This window comes from Nicotiana sylvestris, chromosome 6, assembly GCF_000393655.2.
Source record: "Nicotiana sylvestris chromosome 6, ASM39365v2, whole genome shotgun sequence".
Lineage (NCBI taxonomy): Eukaryota > Viridiplantae > Streptophyta > Magnoliopsida > Solanales > Solanaceae > Nicotiana > Nicotiana sylvestris.
This window is the reverse complement of record NC_091062.1, coordinates 18,789,129-18,807,549: the sequence shown is the minus strand read 5'-3', so window position 1 is coordinate 18,807,549 and position 18,421 is coordinate 18,789,129. Positions and strand designations below refer to the sequence as shown.

General features: G+C 34.7%; 3 protein-coding genes and 2 non-coding genes across 5 annotated transcripts; all 5 read right to left on the bottom strand.

Annotated features, from left to right (window-relative positions):
- Positions 1 to 1,160: 1,160 nt before the first annotated feature.
- LOC138870327 (uncharacterized) lies at positions 1,161 to 3,366 on the bottom strand. The gene is made up of 2 exons (XM_070148123.1): positions 2,314 to 3,366; positions 1,161 to 1,337 (listed from the first exon to the last, which is right to left on the bottom strand). Exons 1-2 carry the CDS (start codon positions 3,364 to 3,366, stop codon positions 1,161 to 1,163), a joined length of 1,230 nt encoding a protein of 409 aa, XP_070004224.1.
- A 2,155-nt stretch (positions 3,367 to 5,521) lies between these two features.
- On the bottom strand, positions 5,522 to 5,605 carry LOC138872284 (small nucleolar RNA snoR77Y). The gene has a single exon (XR_011400747.1). It is a non-coding gene; the product is annotated as a small nucleolar RNA snoR77Y (small nucleolar RNA).
- A 55-nt stretch (positions 5,606 to 5,660) lies between these two features.
- On the bottom strand, positions 5,661 to 5,815 carry LOC138872291 (small nucleolar RNA snoR2/U65). Its single transcript, XR_011400754.1, has one exon. It is a non-coding gene; the product is annotated as a small nucleolar RNA snoR2/U65 (small nucleolar RNA).
- A 2,828-nt stretch (positions 5,816 to 8,643) lies between these two features.
- LOC104215420 (small ubiquitin-related modifier 2-like) lies at positions 8,644 to 11,415 on the bottom strand. The gene is made up of 3 exons (XM_009765221.2): positions 11,209 to 11,415; positions 9,050 to 9,199; positions 8,644 to 8,901 (listed from the first exon to the last, which is right to left on the bottom strand). The coding sequence occupies exons 1-3, from the start codon at positions 11,281 to 11,283 to the stop codon at positions 8,836 to 8,838; spliced, it is 291 nt and encodes a 96-aa protein (XP_009763523.1). The 5' UTR covers positions 11,284 to 11,415; the 3' UTR covers positions 8,644 to 8,835.
- A 1,332-nt stretch (positions 11,416 to 12,747) lies between these two features.
- Positions 12,748 to 15,505, bottom strand: LOC104215419 (clathrin coat assembly protein AP180-like). The gene has a single exon (XM_009765220.2). The coding sequence runs from the start codon at positions 15,237 to 15,239 to the stop codon at positions 12,810 to 12,812; it is 2,430 nt and encodes an 809-aa protein (XP_009763522.1). The 5' UTR covers positions 15,240 to 15,505; the 3' UTR covers positions 12,748 to 12,809.
- Between the last annotated feature and the right edge of the window lie 2,916 nt (positions 15,506 to 18,421).

Genomic DNA, 18,421 nt, shown 5'->3' with positions numbered 1-18,421 from the left:
TTAGTTTATTTGGTATTTCTGATATTTTCTTCCAATTTGTTCTCCATCTTCGTAAGACCTTTTATTTGGTCGATTGTTCTTCTGTTCATGGTTGAATACGTATGGTGATTATACATGCTTGGTTTGATCAATGTCGTCAAGTGTTCCATTTATGTTGTTCCTCTGTTTTGTGCAAAGTTTTCTGAAGCCATTTGGGACCCTGTTCGTATTGTTTGTTTAATCGACTGATCGTTCTATGTTATAATTAGTATAGTCGATTAGATAAACGTCGTCGATTAGTTTTATAGGAGTGAATGTTCAAATATTCTGATTCTGATAACTTCATATGATTGATCGAATCATTGTCGTTTAGCTGGTCGATTGACATTATCTGTGAATGGTTTGTAGCTGCAATGCAATAGCTAGAACTCAGTTTAGGGCAGCTTGAATTTGAACATTTAGAAGTTCGAAATTTCCAGCTGTTGTAGTATGGTAAAGCAGTAATAATCAAGGGTTAATAGGGGTAGTTTGGGGGTTTGAAAAGATCAGAAATGTTTAGTTTAAGTTGGGCTGACAATAGGGTACTAAAATAGGATTAAACTAATACAATAGTGGAGAACAAAACTTGATAGCATGGAGGGTAATTGAATATTATAGACTGCCCATACCTTTGGACAGAAAACACATGCTAGGGGGCTGCCAGGAGGATGGGCATTGGGGATTAGTTTAAGGAGGTATGGGCAAAGTTTGAAGAGGAGCCTGGTGCTTTCCCTTTTGCTTATAAATAGGTTGGCTTTAGAAAAAAAGGAGGAGGTTTTTTTTTTGGGTTAGAGATCAGAAAAAGGGGGTTAGACATGAGAGGTTAAGAGGTTAGGAAATCAAAAATTAAGGGTGGAAGACTAAGACTTCAGAATTTAAAAGAAAAAAACAAGAGTGTTAAGGCTGTTTGATCCTCATTCTAGGTTAAGCTTTACAGAAAAGAGCTTCAACTTGTCTTTGCCTTTGAGTGTTTAACAAAAATCAGAAATCACTATTGTTTGCCCCTGTCTGTTTTCTGCTGGTACTGTTGGATTTTTAGCTTGGTAGTCTCCAGTTTTCTGCTTGCTGAGTACTATTCCATTAGGCTACTCCTGGTTTTCTGTTTTTGGTTCAAACCTGTCGCTAGTTTCCTTGTTTGGTTATCATTGGATTTTCTTGCTGGGGCTTGCTTTTTGGTTCTTGAATCTGCCTGCTGGGTTTGTTTGGTTGCTGAGTGTTGCTTGTGTTGCTGCTGCACTGCTGCTATCACTGCTGACTTCTTTTCTACTGTATCTTTGTTCTTCTACCAGGTACACAACTTTATCATGGTTGTTGTAGGTCTGAAAATTTGAAGCATGAATATTAGATGAAGAACTGAAATTTTAACGTTTGGTTTCATATATTCTGAAATTTTAAGTTGTGTAAAAGGATATTTAGTTTCATTTGTTAGAAGCATGTAGTAGCTTTGCTATGTACAATTGAGTATCGAGCAGTAATAGTATATAGAACTCCTTGCATGTTATTCTACAAGAACCAATAATGTAATGGTAGCATTCTATTATTTCAGCTCATTTCTGTGTAAAGCATGCTTCAAATACGTATAAAGGCTTTAGGCTAATTAATCAGTAGTTTAAACTGTTTTAATTAACAGGTTTGTTTATTTAGAGTCATAAAAGGAGTTTTGTAGTTGTCGATTCCATTTTCGCCTTATTGTGAATACTAAAAATGTAAAAGTAAGCCGCAGGTCGGACGTAAAAAAATAAAAATGGCCCAGGTCCAGTTCTGCTCCCGGTATGCTGGACCTGGGCCCCCAAAACTGTGCTAGCCCCCATGTTCCCGTCTATCTTTGATGTTAGCTATTTAGGTTCGAAATTTCTTTTAATAATAACTCTCAAGCATGTAAATAAATTAGGTATTTTCTTCTTTTATTCTAGAGACAAACGAAATAGAAAACGTAGCCGCTTTAAGACTATCCCTTTTTTTAAAAAAATAATAATAATAAATAAGACGAGCCTCGCCAAAAAGGTACATACTGCGGGGCCCTCAATAAATGTACATTTAATTACTTAGACTTCGGGAGAAGTCGTTTAGCAAACTTCACGGCTGTCCCCAGAAATAAGGACGCGATAGGCTCTTTAGGCACGTGTTTAATAATCCCACTTTCTCAAATTCGGGTGTGCATTTCATGCAACCCAAATCCAAATCCCAAAACATTGAACAAAAATGTGTTCCGGGTTGCGGGTGCATTTCATGTGACGCAATCCAAAGACATGTTTGGAAAATTGAGGGTGAAGTTCCAGTATCACTCATCTTGACATTCTGAAGAAGTTGAATAAGTTGAGAAAATTGAGCTTGTGAAAGAGAGCTTCCTCCCACTTGATTGGCAAAAGGGAGTTGAACATTTGCCGGGGCAGTAGTCATGACAGCATTGCTCCTTATTGCACCTTGCATTTTTGTTGTTTTAGTGAACTTAAAATCTGTAGGGAAACCAATTATTCGATAGCATTTGTCAACTGAATGACCTGGTTTCTTGCAATGAGAACAAATGAAGTTATTCTTCCTCCCTTTAAGGTTTGATGTTTGAGATTTCTGACCTAAAATATTTTGATGTGTGGCTAGGAAAGAAGAAGAGTCACCAGGAAACTGAGGATTCATATATACTTCTCTCTGCCTCTCATCTTGAACCAAAAGAGAATAGGCAATGTTGATGTTGGGGAGAGGGGATATCATAAAGATGTTACTCCTAACAGAAGAATATGTATCATTCAAGCCCATGAGAAATTGAATCAACCTTTCATCTTGAAGAGACTTAACTAATTTCACTTTGCCACCACAGGTGCAGGCACAAGAACAAGTAACAGTAGTGTAGATAGCATCAAGTTCATCCCATAATAGCTTCAATTTAGTGAAATAGCCAACAATATCACTTGATCCTTGAATTAAGTCAGTTATTTCCTTTTGTAGGTGATAGAGTTTAGCCCCATTGGATTGGCCAAACCTATCCTCAAGATTTGTCCAAAAGGCTTGAGCAGATTTGGAGTAAAGAACACTGGCAGCAATGTCCTTTGAAAGGGAGTTGAGTAACCAAGAGGTTACCATATCATTACACCGAGTCCACAAGCTGAAAGAGATAGAATCAGAGGCAGGAGCAGAGCAGCTCCCATCGATGAAGCACAAATTATTCTTGGCGGAAAGGGCAATGAGAAGAGACCTCCTCCAACCTCCATAGCCACTACCATCGAAAACAGAAGTGACGAAAGTCATTCTGGGTGAATCTGATGGGTGAAGAAAATAAGGATGGCTAGCATCAATAGTTGGAGAGGTGCTAGAACCACCATCCTTGGAAGGAGTATCAGATGAAGAAACCATTTGGATTGAAGAGAGAAAAGAAACAGAGGGAAAAAAACAGAAGAAGTCCAGAATCTAGCTAAGTGTCTGATACCATGTAGAACAGTGAAATAAACGAGAGAGTATTGAACAATTTTCTGCTTGACTTTTTGAATGTGTACCAATGCATACAATTTATAAGCTAAGAGATTAAAATAATAAAAGGATCCTATAAAATAGTCTGACTAGTGTTGGCTAAAGGAATGACAAAATGACTACCTAAGGAATCCTATATAACAAACTCATGTGGGAATAGAAGGATCCAAAATGTGATCCAGATTTACCACTGGTCGTTGAAAAATAGCCAAGTTTCAAAAGTCATTGAAGTTTAGCCACTTTTTATGTAAAGATAAATTTGAGCGAAAACACTGTTCAAAATCCGAAAAATACGCCCGTAAATTTTACGGGAGTTCTAACATAAGTATGCTTGAACTGCCGCAAATTTTACGGGAGTTCCAGGATAACTATGTTGGAACTCCAGCAAATTTTACGAGAGTTCCAATAAGTATAATTGTCCAGTATAATATACTGGAGTTTGCAGCACTGATGCTTCAGTCTCCCGCAAATTTTATAGGAGTTAGCAAAGTATACCGGTCAAGCATAATATGCTGAAGTTCGTACACAAATGCACCAGAACTCCCGTATATTATACTGGACCGGTCTCTATTGCAGCAAAATAGTGACTATTTTTCATTGACTTGGTAAACGGTGACTATTTTTTATTGAACTATACCATGATATTTTAATATTGATGTGTCTATACAAATTGAGCAGATGGCCCAATTGTCACTAAATAAGCAGGCGGCCCTACTGTCTTATTTGTCTTGAGCCCAAGTGTTGAATTAAACATTTTTTGAATATATCGAACCTTTACCTTTTCCTTCTTCTCCATTAACGTCTTCTTCATCTTCTCCATTAATACCAGAGTTAACATTACTTAGTGAATAATTTATTTTCCTTAGAAATTCATATTATATTAATGAGTGTATCAAAGGTAAAATAATTACTTTTGTGGATACTTGATCTAAAAAGTAAAACTTGAAGAATATTGGAATGATACAGGAGGGAGTACTTGATTTAAAAAGTAAAACTTGAAGAATACTGGAATGATGATATACGCTTGCAAGGCTCGTATTCTCCTAGCTGAGAGGGTGATCGACAAGATTGGCCCTAGAGAGTTGGTCCTTACATATTGTCCCATTTTTGAAAGAATTTAAAAAATGATCCCGGCCTCCCACATGCTTATTGTTTATCATGGATTTCGCTACTGAATTGATAAAATTATGCTATATTTACTTTATAGCATGTTGTTAATTGTCACAAACTCTACCTAGTTGCCAAGATTTTGTGCTTATCAATTGTTGACTAAACTTCATCAAATCAGTAGGACAAAGTCTATCCAATTGACATTATTGTTCACAAACACTATATTGTTGACATGATTTTGTGCTTGTTCAATTGTCCAGTAAATTTTACTAGGTCGGTATAACTTGTATTTTATGCAATTGACTTATCTGTTAAGCTATTCATCAAAGTCAGCTGATCAATATAATATTTCTGTGCTATTTAACAAAATGTTATTCAAAATTGCAATTCCAATTTAGATCAAACAATCCCAAATCTGCTACAAATGATATCAAATTTGAAACAAAACTTCCAAATACCAGAACAAACTATCTCCAATCACCAATTTAGTTAAACAACACAAAAAAGAAGACCCACTTTGTCTTTTTCTACTCTTTCTAAGGACCAAATCACGAAATGAATGTTTGAACTAAAATTTTAAGTACATATTATCGGCATTAAACAATTGATATATTTATACATATTGGCAGTTCCCCCTAAACACATAGTAATTCGTAAAAAATACTATATTATGTTTAAAACAATTAAACTTAAATCCTCAAAATTAAAAAAAATAAAGAAGGAAGCCTCAGAGAGTCGATCTGCAATGTAATATTCAGACGATATCAAAATTTTCATCCTCATTTACTTCACTATACTATCTGCTTAAAAAATATATTTTTTAAAAGAAATCTTAATAATATACTACAAATTAAGAAATATTTCTGCACATTCATAGGAAATAATTTTATATTGACCAATAAATTAGACTTAAATTCATGAAAAAATAAGAAGGAAGCCTCAGATAGTAGATCTGACATCAATATTATGTTCAGACGGTAATTCCAAATATCAAAATTTTGATCCTCACTGGCTTGAAATATAATAATATTTCTTCAAAAAAGAATTAAATAAAAGGCCAAATTAAAAAATTATGTAATCGCACAAAACGGCTCCGTGGAAAAACTAAATATAATTCCACAGATTCCTATCAAAATGCGAAGCGTCAAAAAACTTGATGTCGGTCCGATCATAGCATCGCCGGTCACTGCTATTTTTCTTGCTACCGCCGACGTGGCATCGGACCAAGTAAATAATTACGCAATTACAAAAAATTCAGAGACAATTGGAGAAAAAAAAAACTTCAGATATCTGACTCCGAAAATCCTAAAACCCATAAAAGCAGAAATAGAGAAAGTAGATGATGATGAATTGGAAGGTGAATCGAATGGAGTTTAAATAGATAAGTGTAGTTATATTTACGAAACCTAATTTTGTGGGCTGGTCTGCATTTAGGCCCATCATTTCATTGGGCTGACTTTCAAAATCGTGGATTAAGGGGTGATTGACAGGAATGACCCTGTAAGGATTTGGTTCGAATTATTGCTCTTCTTGGATTTCTCTATCGAATTGTTAGTGTACGGGGGTGTTTGGCTAAGCTTATAAGCTGATAAAATTAACTTATAAGCACTTTTCGGCTTATCTACGCGTTTGGTAAAATTAAAAGTGTTTATAAGTCAAGTGCTTATAAGTCAAAAATAAGCCAAAAGTCATAAGCTAGTCACCATCAGCTTATGAATTTTTAGCTTATAAAGCACTTTAAGTTTGACCAAGACTTTTACTATTTTATCATTAAAATATTTTTTTAGAATAAAACTCCTACATCGTCACTGCCTCAAGTATTCAACCTAACCCCCTCCTCTCCCCCCCTCCCCGCCCTCTTAAGTCTGCAATTCTGATTGACTATTTAAGATAAACAAATTCTCTATTCCTTTGCATATTTATATCTATGTGATTGTGTTTTGAATTGTATGTAATAAATGAGGACATGTCAAATATTTGGTGTATTGCTTTCCAAATGTTGTGGTAATCAAGACACTGTTTGTTTCTCTTCAAATATTTTATCCTATTTAAGTTTATTTTTAATGAAAAACTTTTGTCAATTTATTAATTAGTACAACTTATGATTATATGCTTTATCATATAATAAATTATATTTATCATAAAAATTATCTTATCTAAGCACAGTTGTATTTAAAATAAAATGACAAATAGAATATTTGTATTTGATTCGATTTGAATATAAAATTTTGAAGAAATTACGCCCTTATAAGCGTAAAAAGCTCTAAGGTTATTTAAGTCATTTTAACAGAAAAAGAGTTTATCAGCACTTTTTTATCAAATATTGCAGCAACTTATTATTAATTTCGGCACTTGTACCCAACACACATAACTGCTTATTTATTAAATCAGTTTCAGCACTTAAAGGTGCTTTTCAGCACCTAATGCTTATTAACTACTTCAAATTAGCTAATCCAAACTGGCTCTATGTTATATTTACTCTACCTATTTGTTAAGTTGTTCATCGAAGTCTACGAAGTGTTCTTCGAATTTGCAATTCCAATTTCGACACCCCAAGTATTCTTCAAATGATCTCAAATTTAAAGTAAAGCTTCCAAGTACCAACATAAACAATCCTCAATTAATAATTTAGTCAAATAACACCAAAACAAAAAGACCAACTTTATCTTCTTCAATACTTTTTAAGGTCCAACAATAAAAGTTTAAGCATAAATTATCAACATTCAAATGAAACAATAATAGATCATTAATCTGCTACTTCTTACTACCATACACGAATTTCAAACTTTAAAATATTGAATACTGTGGAGTTCAAGTTAAAAACGGAGACATTTTCCTAAGACCGTCAAAAATGGGATATTCCATCAAGACATGCAATTTTAGCCACTTTTAGGGCTGTTTAAATATAGCCAGAATTTGTAATGTATTAACTATTCATATAGCCACAACTTCAAAAAAAAAAAAAAAAAAGGGGGTGGGGGTGGGGGGGGGGGACCTCCTTCTTCGAAGTTCAGTTTTTACCATTCAAACCACAGTCCGTGCAGTTTGAATTGCAATTTTATGATAAACCATGCCATGATAATTCAAGTTTATACCGTGTTTTTGACTTGATAAGTTAGGTAGTACAATTGTGACACTAATGAGATTTAAACTCATGCTACGAATTATAATCTCTCAACAACATGAAGGTTCCCTCAGAGAATGACTAATAAGGAAATACATTCTTCTATTTTTAGTGGTGATCGTGGTTCTATATGTTACATGGAGCATTACGATTAAAAAGTTTACTAGTATTACTACCATAATTTTGCTACTCATAGCAATATGGATGCATATAATGGTTGAATAAAATTTTAAGTAATGATCTTGTACTAATTATTTTGATGCTTCATAATTGGAAAAACGAATGCCTCTTAAACAATGAAAGACCATGATTAGCGACACGAAAGACCGACTTTTGAAATCTGTTTTCGAAATATCAAACCAAGGACTCCTTAAGCGCTCATTAGCAAAAAGAAATAAGCAACTTAACAGTCAAAAAATTGATTAAAATTGACAGAAGAGAGGACCATTACCCCAATGAACCACTGTAGTTTCAAAGAATCAAAGAGCCTGAATAGAAGTTCTAAAACAAACTTATTGTCCGAAAAATGGAGAAATCTCCGATGACAAGTGGCTCACGGAGATATCGCCAAGGGCCAGTGGCGCACAATTTATAACTAGATGAATAAAGGGCATGTTCTCTACTCTTCTCCACTTAAATACCTGGATTTTTGTCTGCGCAGAGTTCAAACCTGTGACGTGCACCTAACCCACACATTACGTACTGCACTTTTACCACTTGACCAACACCTTGGTGCTAGTTCTAAAATAAACTACCATCAAGATAAAGAGCCTGAGATAACGGACCAAACTGTGATTAAGGTGAAAAGCAGGCCACACTGGAGCTTCTTCTTGTCACCAAGGTACAGAGTTTTCGTGGGAGTTGAGGGAGGGGGTTATTTAAAACAAACCAAGACTTTGGATTCATGTCATCTTTAGAAAACTAAACGGTTAAGGAAGTAATGACTTTCATATCAAGTTGCAGTGGCGATTAAAGTTCAGCCGAGCTGGTCAACATAAAGCAAACATGATCACGTTCATTACACTCTACACGCCCTAAAGTTGAACAACCTACACTTCACCAAGTCCATACCACCTAGACACACACATAAAGCCTAGGTCCACAGAAACAGCAAAGAAGACTCAAAGAATTGTGCCTCCAGTTTGATGCAACATTGCATCAATTTCGTCACCATCTTCCATCTCCAGCTGCACAAGGGAGAAAATTATAAGGAAACAAGATAATTAACACAATTGTTAAGCACAATATCAAGCAAATACATGGGTCTTTCTTTGGTATTCTCTTGTTTGTATTTGTGTGTGCACATTTGGGGGCTTTGGGGGGGGGGGGGGAGACCTCATCTGGTGACTGTTCTGCTCTGAGACGACGACCATCAAACAAGAAAGCAATTGAATTGAAATCCACTGACTGTCGGTCGCAATAAGCATTCATCAGCTTCTTCAGCTGGGTGCTTCTTTTGATCCTAAAGAAGACTTCATTCCCATCCTGAAACCAAAAAAAGCCAAATATATAATTTTCTCACCATTTTCCCCCTTTTCATTAAAACATGCAAAAGCCCATTTTTCCAGAAAATCTTAATGAGAAGCACATCATCCTAATAACAGCAAGAAATGGACAAAAACAAAAGATAAGACAAAGAAAGAAAAGGTTTACTACTAATTGTTCCATCAAGTATCGGAATCAACACACAACTGCATAAAATTTCGTGTTTGTATAGCCAAAATGAAAGATTTTATGGAGTAGCAACAGAAAGTAAATTCCAAAGCTCAAGAAGGATGTAGGTACAGCCCAGGTTATTGTCTTATCGTGAAGAAAAACTGCCACGCGCAATTACTCTTGGTAATACAACCCCCGATCACCAAATCCACATAAACAAATTCCCAATTCCAGGTTGACTTTCTGAGTCAAGCAGCAGATCAGATGACTTGACAACAACTTCAACTAATACAAGATAGTTAACACAAGCATTACAAAAGTCTGACATTGATGACTAAGCCATCAATTGCATTATCTTTTGCGTTGATGAAAAGACTGGTCTTTAAATCTTCAGAAAAGGTAATACAGCTCAATCAAACATGAAATATACAGGGGCTTCCTCTGAGTTTAAATACTTTTCTGAGACAATATACTAAACATGAACAGTTAAATTTTCTTAATGACAATGAATATAACATTACAAATCTTTTGCATCACATTAATGTTAAGGTAGACCAAGATATCTTGGTTTAGCATTGATGAAAAAAGTACCAGTAAATAAACCTCGACAAAAGATAATATGCCTCCATCCAACGTGACAAATATAGGGGGCTTTCTCTGAGTTCAAGAACTTCTCTGATCCAGCATATATTAAATATGAACATTCAAATTTATTAACAGAAACTCATTAAGCATTAGGATCATTTCGGTTTAAACCTTGATATTCCAAGACAAGTAATTAGTGTGTGTGTATACAATTTTTTTTTGATAAGTGAGAAATACGGAGGGCCAATAGCATATGGTTCAAAACTCGGTGAATATTGGACCCACCCCTTTACTCTTCTCCACTTAAATACCAGGCTTTTGTCTGTGGCGACATTCGAACCCATGATGTGCGCCTAATCCACCAATCATGTGTTGCTCCCTTACCACTAGACCAAAGCCCTAGCGCAGATAAGGAATTAGTATACAACAATAGAGTTTTTTCTTTCTTTTCTTCTTTTCGAGTTGAGGTGGGGACTGGGGTTAAGTTTCTATTTTCTAGTCGATTTAAGTTCAGATGATGTTGCTCAAATGAGTGACTAACGGCTTGTTTGGATGGTTGTGACATGTTGTATTGTATCATATTGTAACTTTAAATACAATATTTATTTTGATTGTTACTTAAATTTTAATGTATCGTATCTTATAATCCATCCTTACGTAACGACAAAAAGTGTCACTTCATGGAACGACTGATTTGGTATGGTCGCGTTGTTTCCATATTTTTTCCTCCCATCTTGCCCTTCCTTATTATTAAATAATCCTATCTTATCTTTTGCCCTACCTTTTTATATAATTATTCTACCTCGTACCTTTTTCTTTATAATATTGTAAGTTTATTTTTCGTATTGTTGGTGCATGACATCATGAAAAGACAACAAACATTACAATCTATCCAAACATTGTATACATCAAAACGATACAATACAATAAAATACTATACTATACTATACGATACATCATGAGATGATACATAACAACCATCCAAACAAGCTGTAAAGATTTTCAACAATGTAGACACACAAATCACAGAATGACAGTAAAAATTCCATGCAACCCTAAAGAAGGCCTAATCCATCAATCAATTACTAAATCAATCCCAAAATCGACATCTATTATGCTCTATTCAGGCTCATAAAACTAATTTAATGTTCAAATACACTTCAAAAGTTCAAATAAGGTACCAAACCAAACCCTAATGAACTCATACGAGGGACTAGTAGGGAAAGAGGAGATAAGAAAGAAAAGAAGAAGACCTGGCCTTTGACTTTGAGATTGATGTGACCAGCCTGATCGCCGGCGGGCTTCTTGTCTTCTTCTGCTCCCGACATTGTTCGCTTCTCCTCCTCTATTTCTAACGAAGGAAAAAAGTAAAATTTTTCTAATTGATAGTTCTGACTCTATGATGATTTAATAGACAAGAAGTTGAAGGGTTTGTTTTAAGAAGAACAAGAAGTTGAAGGGTTTAATAGGCCAAGAATTAAAGATTAAGATTTTTAAAAGAAAAATGAAGTCAAGTTTTAAAAAATTATCAATGTATTTGACCATCTAATTGGTGTGAATGCAAGGAACTGCTCACAATGGTATCACTTAAAATGAGGTGAAGCATTAAAACTGATCCAACTCAATACATCAAATTTAAAATGGGATCAAAATACTAATCATAAAGCTTAATGTAAATTTTATGAAAAAATACAAATATAGGCTCTTATGGTTATGTCCAAAATAGTCCCTTAAATATATTCCTAAGGAGTTTTGGTCCTTTAAATTTGCCAAAAGTTGTGGCCTCTATGGAATGAAGAGTAGCCTCTGTAGAGAATAAGTTGCGGGAATCAAGGTAGAGGTAGTTCGGACATGTGAAGAGGAGAGACATAAATGTCCCAGTTAGGAGGTGTGAAAGGTTAATCATGACAGGTCTGAGGAAGGGTAGAGGTAAGTCAAAGAAGTACTATGGAGAAGTAATTAGGCAGTACATGTCATTGCTTTAGCTTATCAAGAACATGACCCTCGATATAAAGACGTGTAGGTCAAGAATTAGGGTTGAAGGTTGACAGGTAGTTATGAGTTTCTCCTAGGCTTACGAGTAGTACTAGTACTATTATTGTATTTTCTTATCCTACTTTTTTATTACATGTTTTGTCATTCGCTTCTGTTACCCTATTAACATGTTGCTATTATTTGTTACTTTATTTCATTATTCGTTGAGCTGATGGCCTGCCGTAGAGGTAAGTTATGCGTGCAATCCTCCCATACCTCACTTGTGATATTATATTGGATTTGTTATTATTGTTGTTGTAATTTACCAAAAGTGAATACTTATTCTTCATTATTTAATATTCAAATATTTAATAAATTTAGTTGTTCAACAGGAATTGTAAGAAAAACAAGATTTAACCAAAAACACAGGAAGTCTTATCAAATTCTAAAAACACCAACACCAAGAATTGCAATAGGTACCAGGAATAGATCAAAAATAGTGGAAACTTTTTTGGGGGTGTTTGGGGTTGGGGAGGAGACAACCATCGTGAAATGCCACTCATGAAACTTATTTTTTCTATTCCCACCAAGAAAGTTAATTTCCTGATTTTTAAAGAACTTGTTTTCTTAAAGAAACTAACCAAACATGAAAAATTGAAAAAAAAAATCTGAACTCCACACCAAACACACCCTTAATATAGAAAATGTTTCGAGGATTAAATTTTAATTGATTGAATTTTGAGCCATTTTTTACGAACTAGATGCACGGAATAGAAAAATGCTGCAATTAATGTAAGTCATAATGGAAAGAAGGAGATTTAACAAAAGCAAAAACGTAAACATAACAACAAGATTTATTCATTTTACACACGTATATAAATCAAGCCATATGTTTTGCTATGATCTTGTTTTGGTTCTGCAACCATAACTGTTGTTCATGCAACAAATTCTGCTCATTCGGAATGCCATTAAACATCTGATCACTACTTGAAAACGTCGCGAATGGATCCTCCACACCACTCTGCACTGCCCCTGAAGTTGAATTCTGAGCACTAAAAGTTGGAGTTGCTTGGAATGTAGGTGCTGGAGTTGATGATGAAAACATGTCAGTAGACGTCGGAAATGTAAAGGGAGCATTGGTGGCCATAGTCGGGTACGTGGCAGTGGCAGTGGTGGTAGCAGTTGTAACCGCTACCATGGCCAAGTCCATTGATGTATCTTGTAAAAATGGATTGTAGTGTTGAGGTGCTGGCAAAACTGGATTTTGATGAGTATATGCATTCAGTCCATTATTTGGAGGTGGCAAGTTCAAGGACAGATTCTGATCATTCCAAAAGTTGTTTGTACTAGCTGTATATTGTGAATTTTGGCCACCATTTGGAAACATTGGCACTGGATTCTGATTATATAATTCGTCCAGAGTGGCGAAGTTGAAGCTGTTAACGTTGTTCGTTGTACTAGGCATGGATTGTGTTGATTGTGCTTGTGGAATATTTTCGAATAACACCAATTCCCAGCCATTGCTTGAAGAAACCTCTTCTGATGATGTCCCTATTGCTTCATTTGTTGGCGCGATTTCTTGTCCTTGTTCTGGAAACGCGTTGAAAGATGCTGATGGTGTTATTATCGCCTCTGTAGACAACCCTGTTGCTTCATTTCTTGGCAAATGTCCCGGTGTTGGCTGTTCAGGGAACGCGTTGAAAGATGCTGATGGTGTTATCATCGCCTCATTAGACGACCCTCTTGTTTCATTTCTAGGCAAATTTTCTGGTTTTGGTTGTTCAGGGAACGCGTTGAAAGATGTTGATGGTATCGCCTCAGTTAACACGAGCTCCCATTCTTTTGCTGAATTAGAATCTAAGGATGGATTCTGTTTATGCTCTTGTTGATGTGCAGCTTTTTCCTTGTTGATTTCTTGATCTTTCACTGCCTCCTGCTTTTGTTGTTTATCCTCTTCTTGTTTTCTGTCGTCGTCTTCATCATATCCTTGCCAATCTGGTAAGGATACAAGATCAACCATTGAATTTGACACAGGCAATGAATGAGTAGACCCCGTATCGTCCTTCTCATGCAACTGCTTCTCAAATTGAATATCCGAATAAGCCTCCAAATCAATCGAAATATTAGCTGGACTTTTCCATGTTTCGGTTGCACTTATTAGATCTTCTAATGATGTGCAACGCGAATCAACACCAGAATTAATACTCCTCTCCGAGTATGGCTCTGTCGTTTCTGTGGCCAAAGAAAATTCAGATTGTCCGCCATAACTATCACGTTTGCTGCTCGTGGTCCTCGTTGATCCACCAGGTCCCGGAAGAAGCAAATGTGATTTGGTTTGTGTATGTGCTGGAAATGAAGATTGATCTTTGAGAAATTCTTGTAATGTTTCAATCAATTCCTCTGATATAGTTTGTACACTTGGATATTCTGATGTCCTACCAACTCCAATACTTTTACAAACAGAATAAAATGCACTAATTTCTTCAAATTGTTTAGCTGCTTTGACACAAGTTTGGAATGCATTTACACATGATTGATATGGTAAATGGAAAAAGCTATCAAGAACAAGAGCAAGCCCATCTGATATATCTTTGTAAAGATCAAAACTTTCTTGAACAACAGCATATAAAGCAATTTGGACAAGACGATTCGTCTTAGCTGCCCCTGTTGGCCTTGTAGCGATTGCTCTCTCAATCAATCGTTGCCAATATGAAATCTTGTCGAGCAGCATTACTGGTTTCATGTCACGGACAGGCTCATCACCCCTTCTTCGACTACTCATACTAGTCCTATAATGACTGCTAGAATTTTCTCTTTCGCGATTATTATACCTTCTTTGAAGCTTACCAGTAAGGAAACAATCCAAACGCTCATCAAGATACAGAGCAAACGTACGAACAAAGGCTGTGAAATCCCAAGGACTAGAATTAGAATCATCGCGGAAGCTAGAGAGGTTAAGAATCTTGGCCCCTCGTTTCATGGCATGAAGAACTTCTCGAGGGAAATAAGGATCACCATCTTGAAAAATTCTTAAGACAAGCATCAACGATTTAAGGGCAACGATCCAATTCCTCGTTCTACCAATACGTTTGCCAATGGCACGAGCACAGGCAGCTGCATAGGCTTTGTTGGAGGAGACAAGTTTGATGACTTCTTGAACATATCGATCATCGACAGGCACATCATCATGACTTGTGGCTTTCAGCACAGCAACTTCAAGGGTTGAGGAAGTATTGCTTGCAACTTTTGCAAGGCTAATGCTTGTTTGATCTTTTACTGCACCAATTGCCTTCTTTAACTTGCTTGGCATATTTCTTGATTCAAATACAGAATGTGTATAACCAATATGATCACATTGGCATTTACAAAAAGGCAATTATGATCACCAAGTGAAAAAACACAAGAAAAAAAGAATGATTCTTTTGTTTTGAAGAGGATGGGGTTCTTGATTTGTCAACTTTTTTGGGATCTTGATCAGAAATATTGCAAAAAAAACTGTTTTTTGGATTCAAGATTGATGAAAGTGAGTGAGAGAGAGAGAGAAGTTAGTTGAAAAAGTAGTTGGAAAATTCTTTCTTTTTTTTCTCTCTGAATCGATTTGGTTAATGCAGTTTACTAGTGTTGTGAAGAATAAGAGAGCCTCCTTGAATTTCTCTCAGCCTAACATTATAGTGTACAAACGTGACCAACATTAAAAGCCATTAACAATAATACTCATAGCCATACACGTAGATTATGAGATTATGCCAAAAGATTGGGAGAAATAATTTTAAAAAATAGAGCAAGAAGAAAGGAAAAAGAGATCAAAGGAACATGTTATAGTGAACGTGCTGAGCATTCATGTGAATCTTTGATTATGATATGAAAAATTAAACTAATTAACCAGCTGCTCATTGTAGATATCCAATCCAAGACTAAATCAACTTTTGAAATTTATAAAAAGCTTTACAGTAGGGAGGGTCTAATTGCCTTCTTTAGCGAGTCTATCCAGCGCGATTCATGATTAATCTGACCAATAAATTTCAAATACTAGATAATTAAACCAACGAAGCTAACATATTGAGTAATTATCATCACATCATAGACCAAGATAATGACAATACTAACTAATCCTAGAACTCTAACTATAGCTATAATATAGTATAAATACCTAACCATACAAAATCTGTAACACATGAAAATTAATTGGGTGCAAACTTAGGTATACACTTGGCTGAAAAATCATGTATCAAAGTACTAAGGACATACAATGAGCAACTATATAATAAGGGTAGTTCGGTGCACAAAGTATTCCGCGCTCACGCAGGTCCAAGGAAAGGTCGCATCCCAAAGGGTGTGATGTAGGCAGTCTACCCTAATGCAAGCATCAGTAGTTGATTCCACAGCTCGAATTCGTGACCTAAGTCACACCGAGTTAACTTTACCATTGCTTCAAGGCTTCCCTTCCAAGCAACTACATAATTAATTAGATCTAAATATTTTTCGAATACATTTGTTTGCAAATACCAAAAATAAAAATGAAAGTCAAATTATTCTAAGGGAAAGATTGATCATGATAAAGAGGAAAAACATGTGTGGTCACACACCAATTACTGTATTACCCCACTTGCTTGTTTCATCAAGAGCTCCTTTGGCTAAGCTGCCAAAATTTGTCGTATTTTGAAAAGTACTTTTGAAAAAAATTGTTTGTGTTTGACCAGTTCATTTAAAAAGTACTTTTTGCAACATTTGGTAAATAAATTATATTTGGTCAATCTTTTTAAAAGTGCTTTTGAGCGTCATATTACCAAAAAGGATAGTATTAAGATCTTATAATTCTTTTAAATAGAAAAATGAACTTAAATATTTCTCGTAAGAGACTTTTATTATTTTTTATTTGATTTGATTAAAATATAAAACATAAAGTAAACAAACATATTAAAGATTTAAATCAATTTTACATGTATTGCTATACCAAATCATATGATATGATCTAGTATAATTACTTATTGTTATATGATGATTTGAATAATTAAAATACATCATTCAGTATAAATTAGAAGTCTATCCACAAATTACTATATATTAATAATCCAACATGAAATAATAAGTAAAGTCACTCACACATGATAATATTTCTCAACAATTTCATCTCTACTTCCATCACACAACGCCTCCATATTAGTAGAAGACTTACCTCGCATTTCTAAAGGAATATGAGAAGGCTCATCTCTTTCATCAATCTCTGCAGTAATGTCTTCATTAGCATAATAATTGAATTTTGTATCGGTAGAAGAATGTCGTCGGATGAAATTATGTATAGCCATGGTAGTTGTAATTAGATGATTCTGAGTGTCAAACTTGAAAAATGGCATTGAGCGTAAAATAGAAATAATTTTAAATATATTAAAAAAATCGTAAAAGAAATAGTTAAGTTTGTTTAAATTCTAATTCAAAAAGAGTAACTAATTAGTAACAACATATAATGTATAGTTTATTTTTTAAAAAAAAATTCAAATTATAAAAAAAACTAATTATTACATAACCTTACTAAACTTTGTCCTAAAATGCCAGGTGGCCTATTGTGAGGCTGCCACTTGACTTAATGTGGATTATAGATAGATTATGCAATGCAATTTTAAATTTATTACCTATTTGTAAGTCATTTTCACAAATTAGATTTGATAACTATTTTAAAGATTCGGGAACTAATAGCATATAATAGAAGAAATTATAAATGATTATTTGTAGGAAGAGAATTGATAATCCAAAGAAGGATGCAGATAATTTGCTTTAGTGTGCAAAAGGAAGAAGATAATTTAGAAAGTTATAAGACATTACACACACAAAAAAATCAAAAACAAGAAAAGTTAATAAAATTTTGGAAAGTTACAATAGGATTCATATATATATGATATCTTTAATTTTAATAGAAAGATAAAAACTAGAAACAAAAATGAAAAGAAAAAACTTAAATTTGTAAGGGATAATTTGGAAAATCAAATTTATGGTGAGAATGGTTTTGTCTTGAATAAATTAATTTTCTACTTCTGCTTCTGCTTCTTGGAAGAAACTAGAATTTTCTGCTTCTTCTCAAAAGCAGAAAAACTGCTTCTGCTACTGGCCAAAAGTACTTCTTTGTATTGGCCAAACCGCTCAAATTTTTCGAAAAGTACTTTTTTGGGGAAAATACTTTTGGCCTCACAAAATGGTTGGCCAAACATGCTCTATGAAACTTTAGAAGTTCTTTTGCTTTTTTCTGGATGAATGACATACGCGTGGTTCTCCTGACTACTGCTTTTTCTTTTGATAATCATTCTATGCATACACCAAATTGAATGGTAATGAAGCAATTTGTTGTAGGATCAATTTACTTATGCTAGTATTTGCCAACTGTGTGATTGTCAAAATAGATTGCATTATACCCTATTCTTTTTAACAGGAACCTAGAGAAAATGTTTTCCAAAATCTTTGTTGTGGGTCATCTTGGAATCTGAGAAAGGGAATATCTTC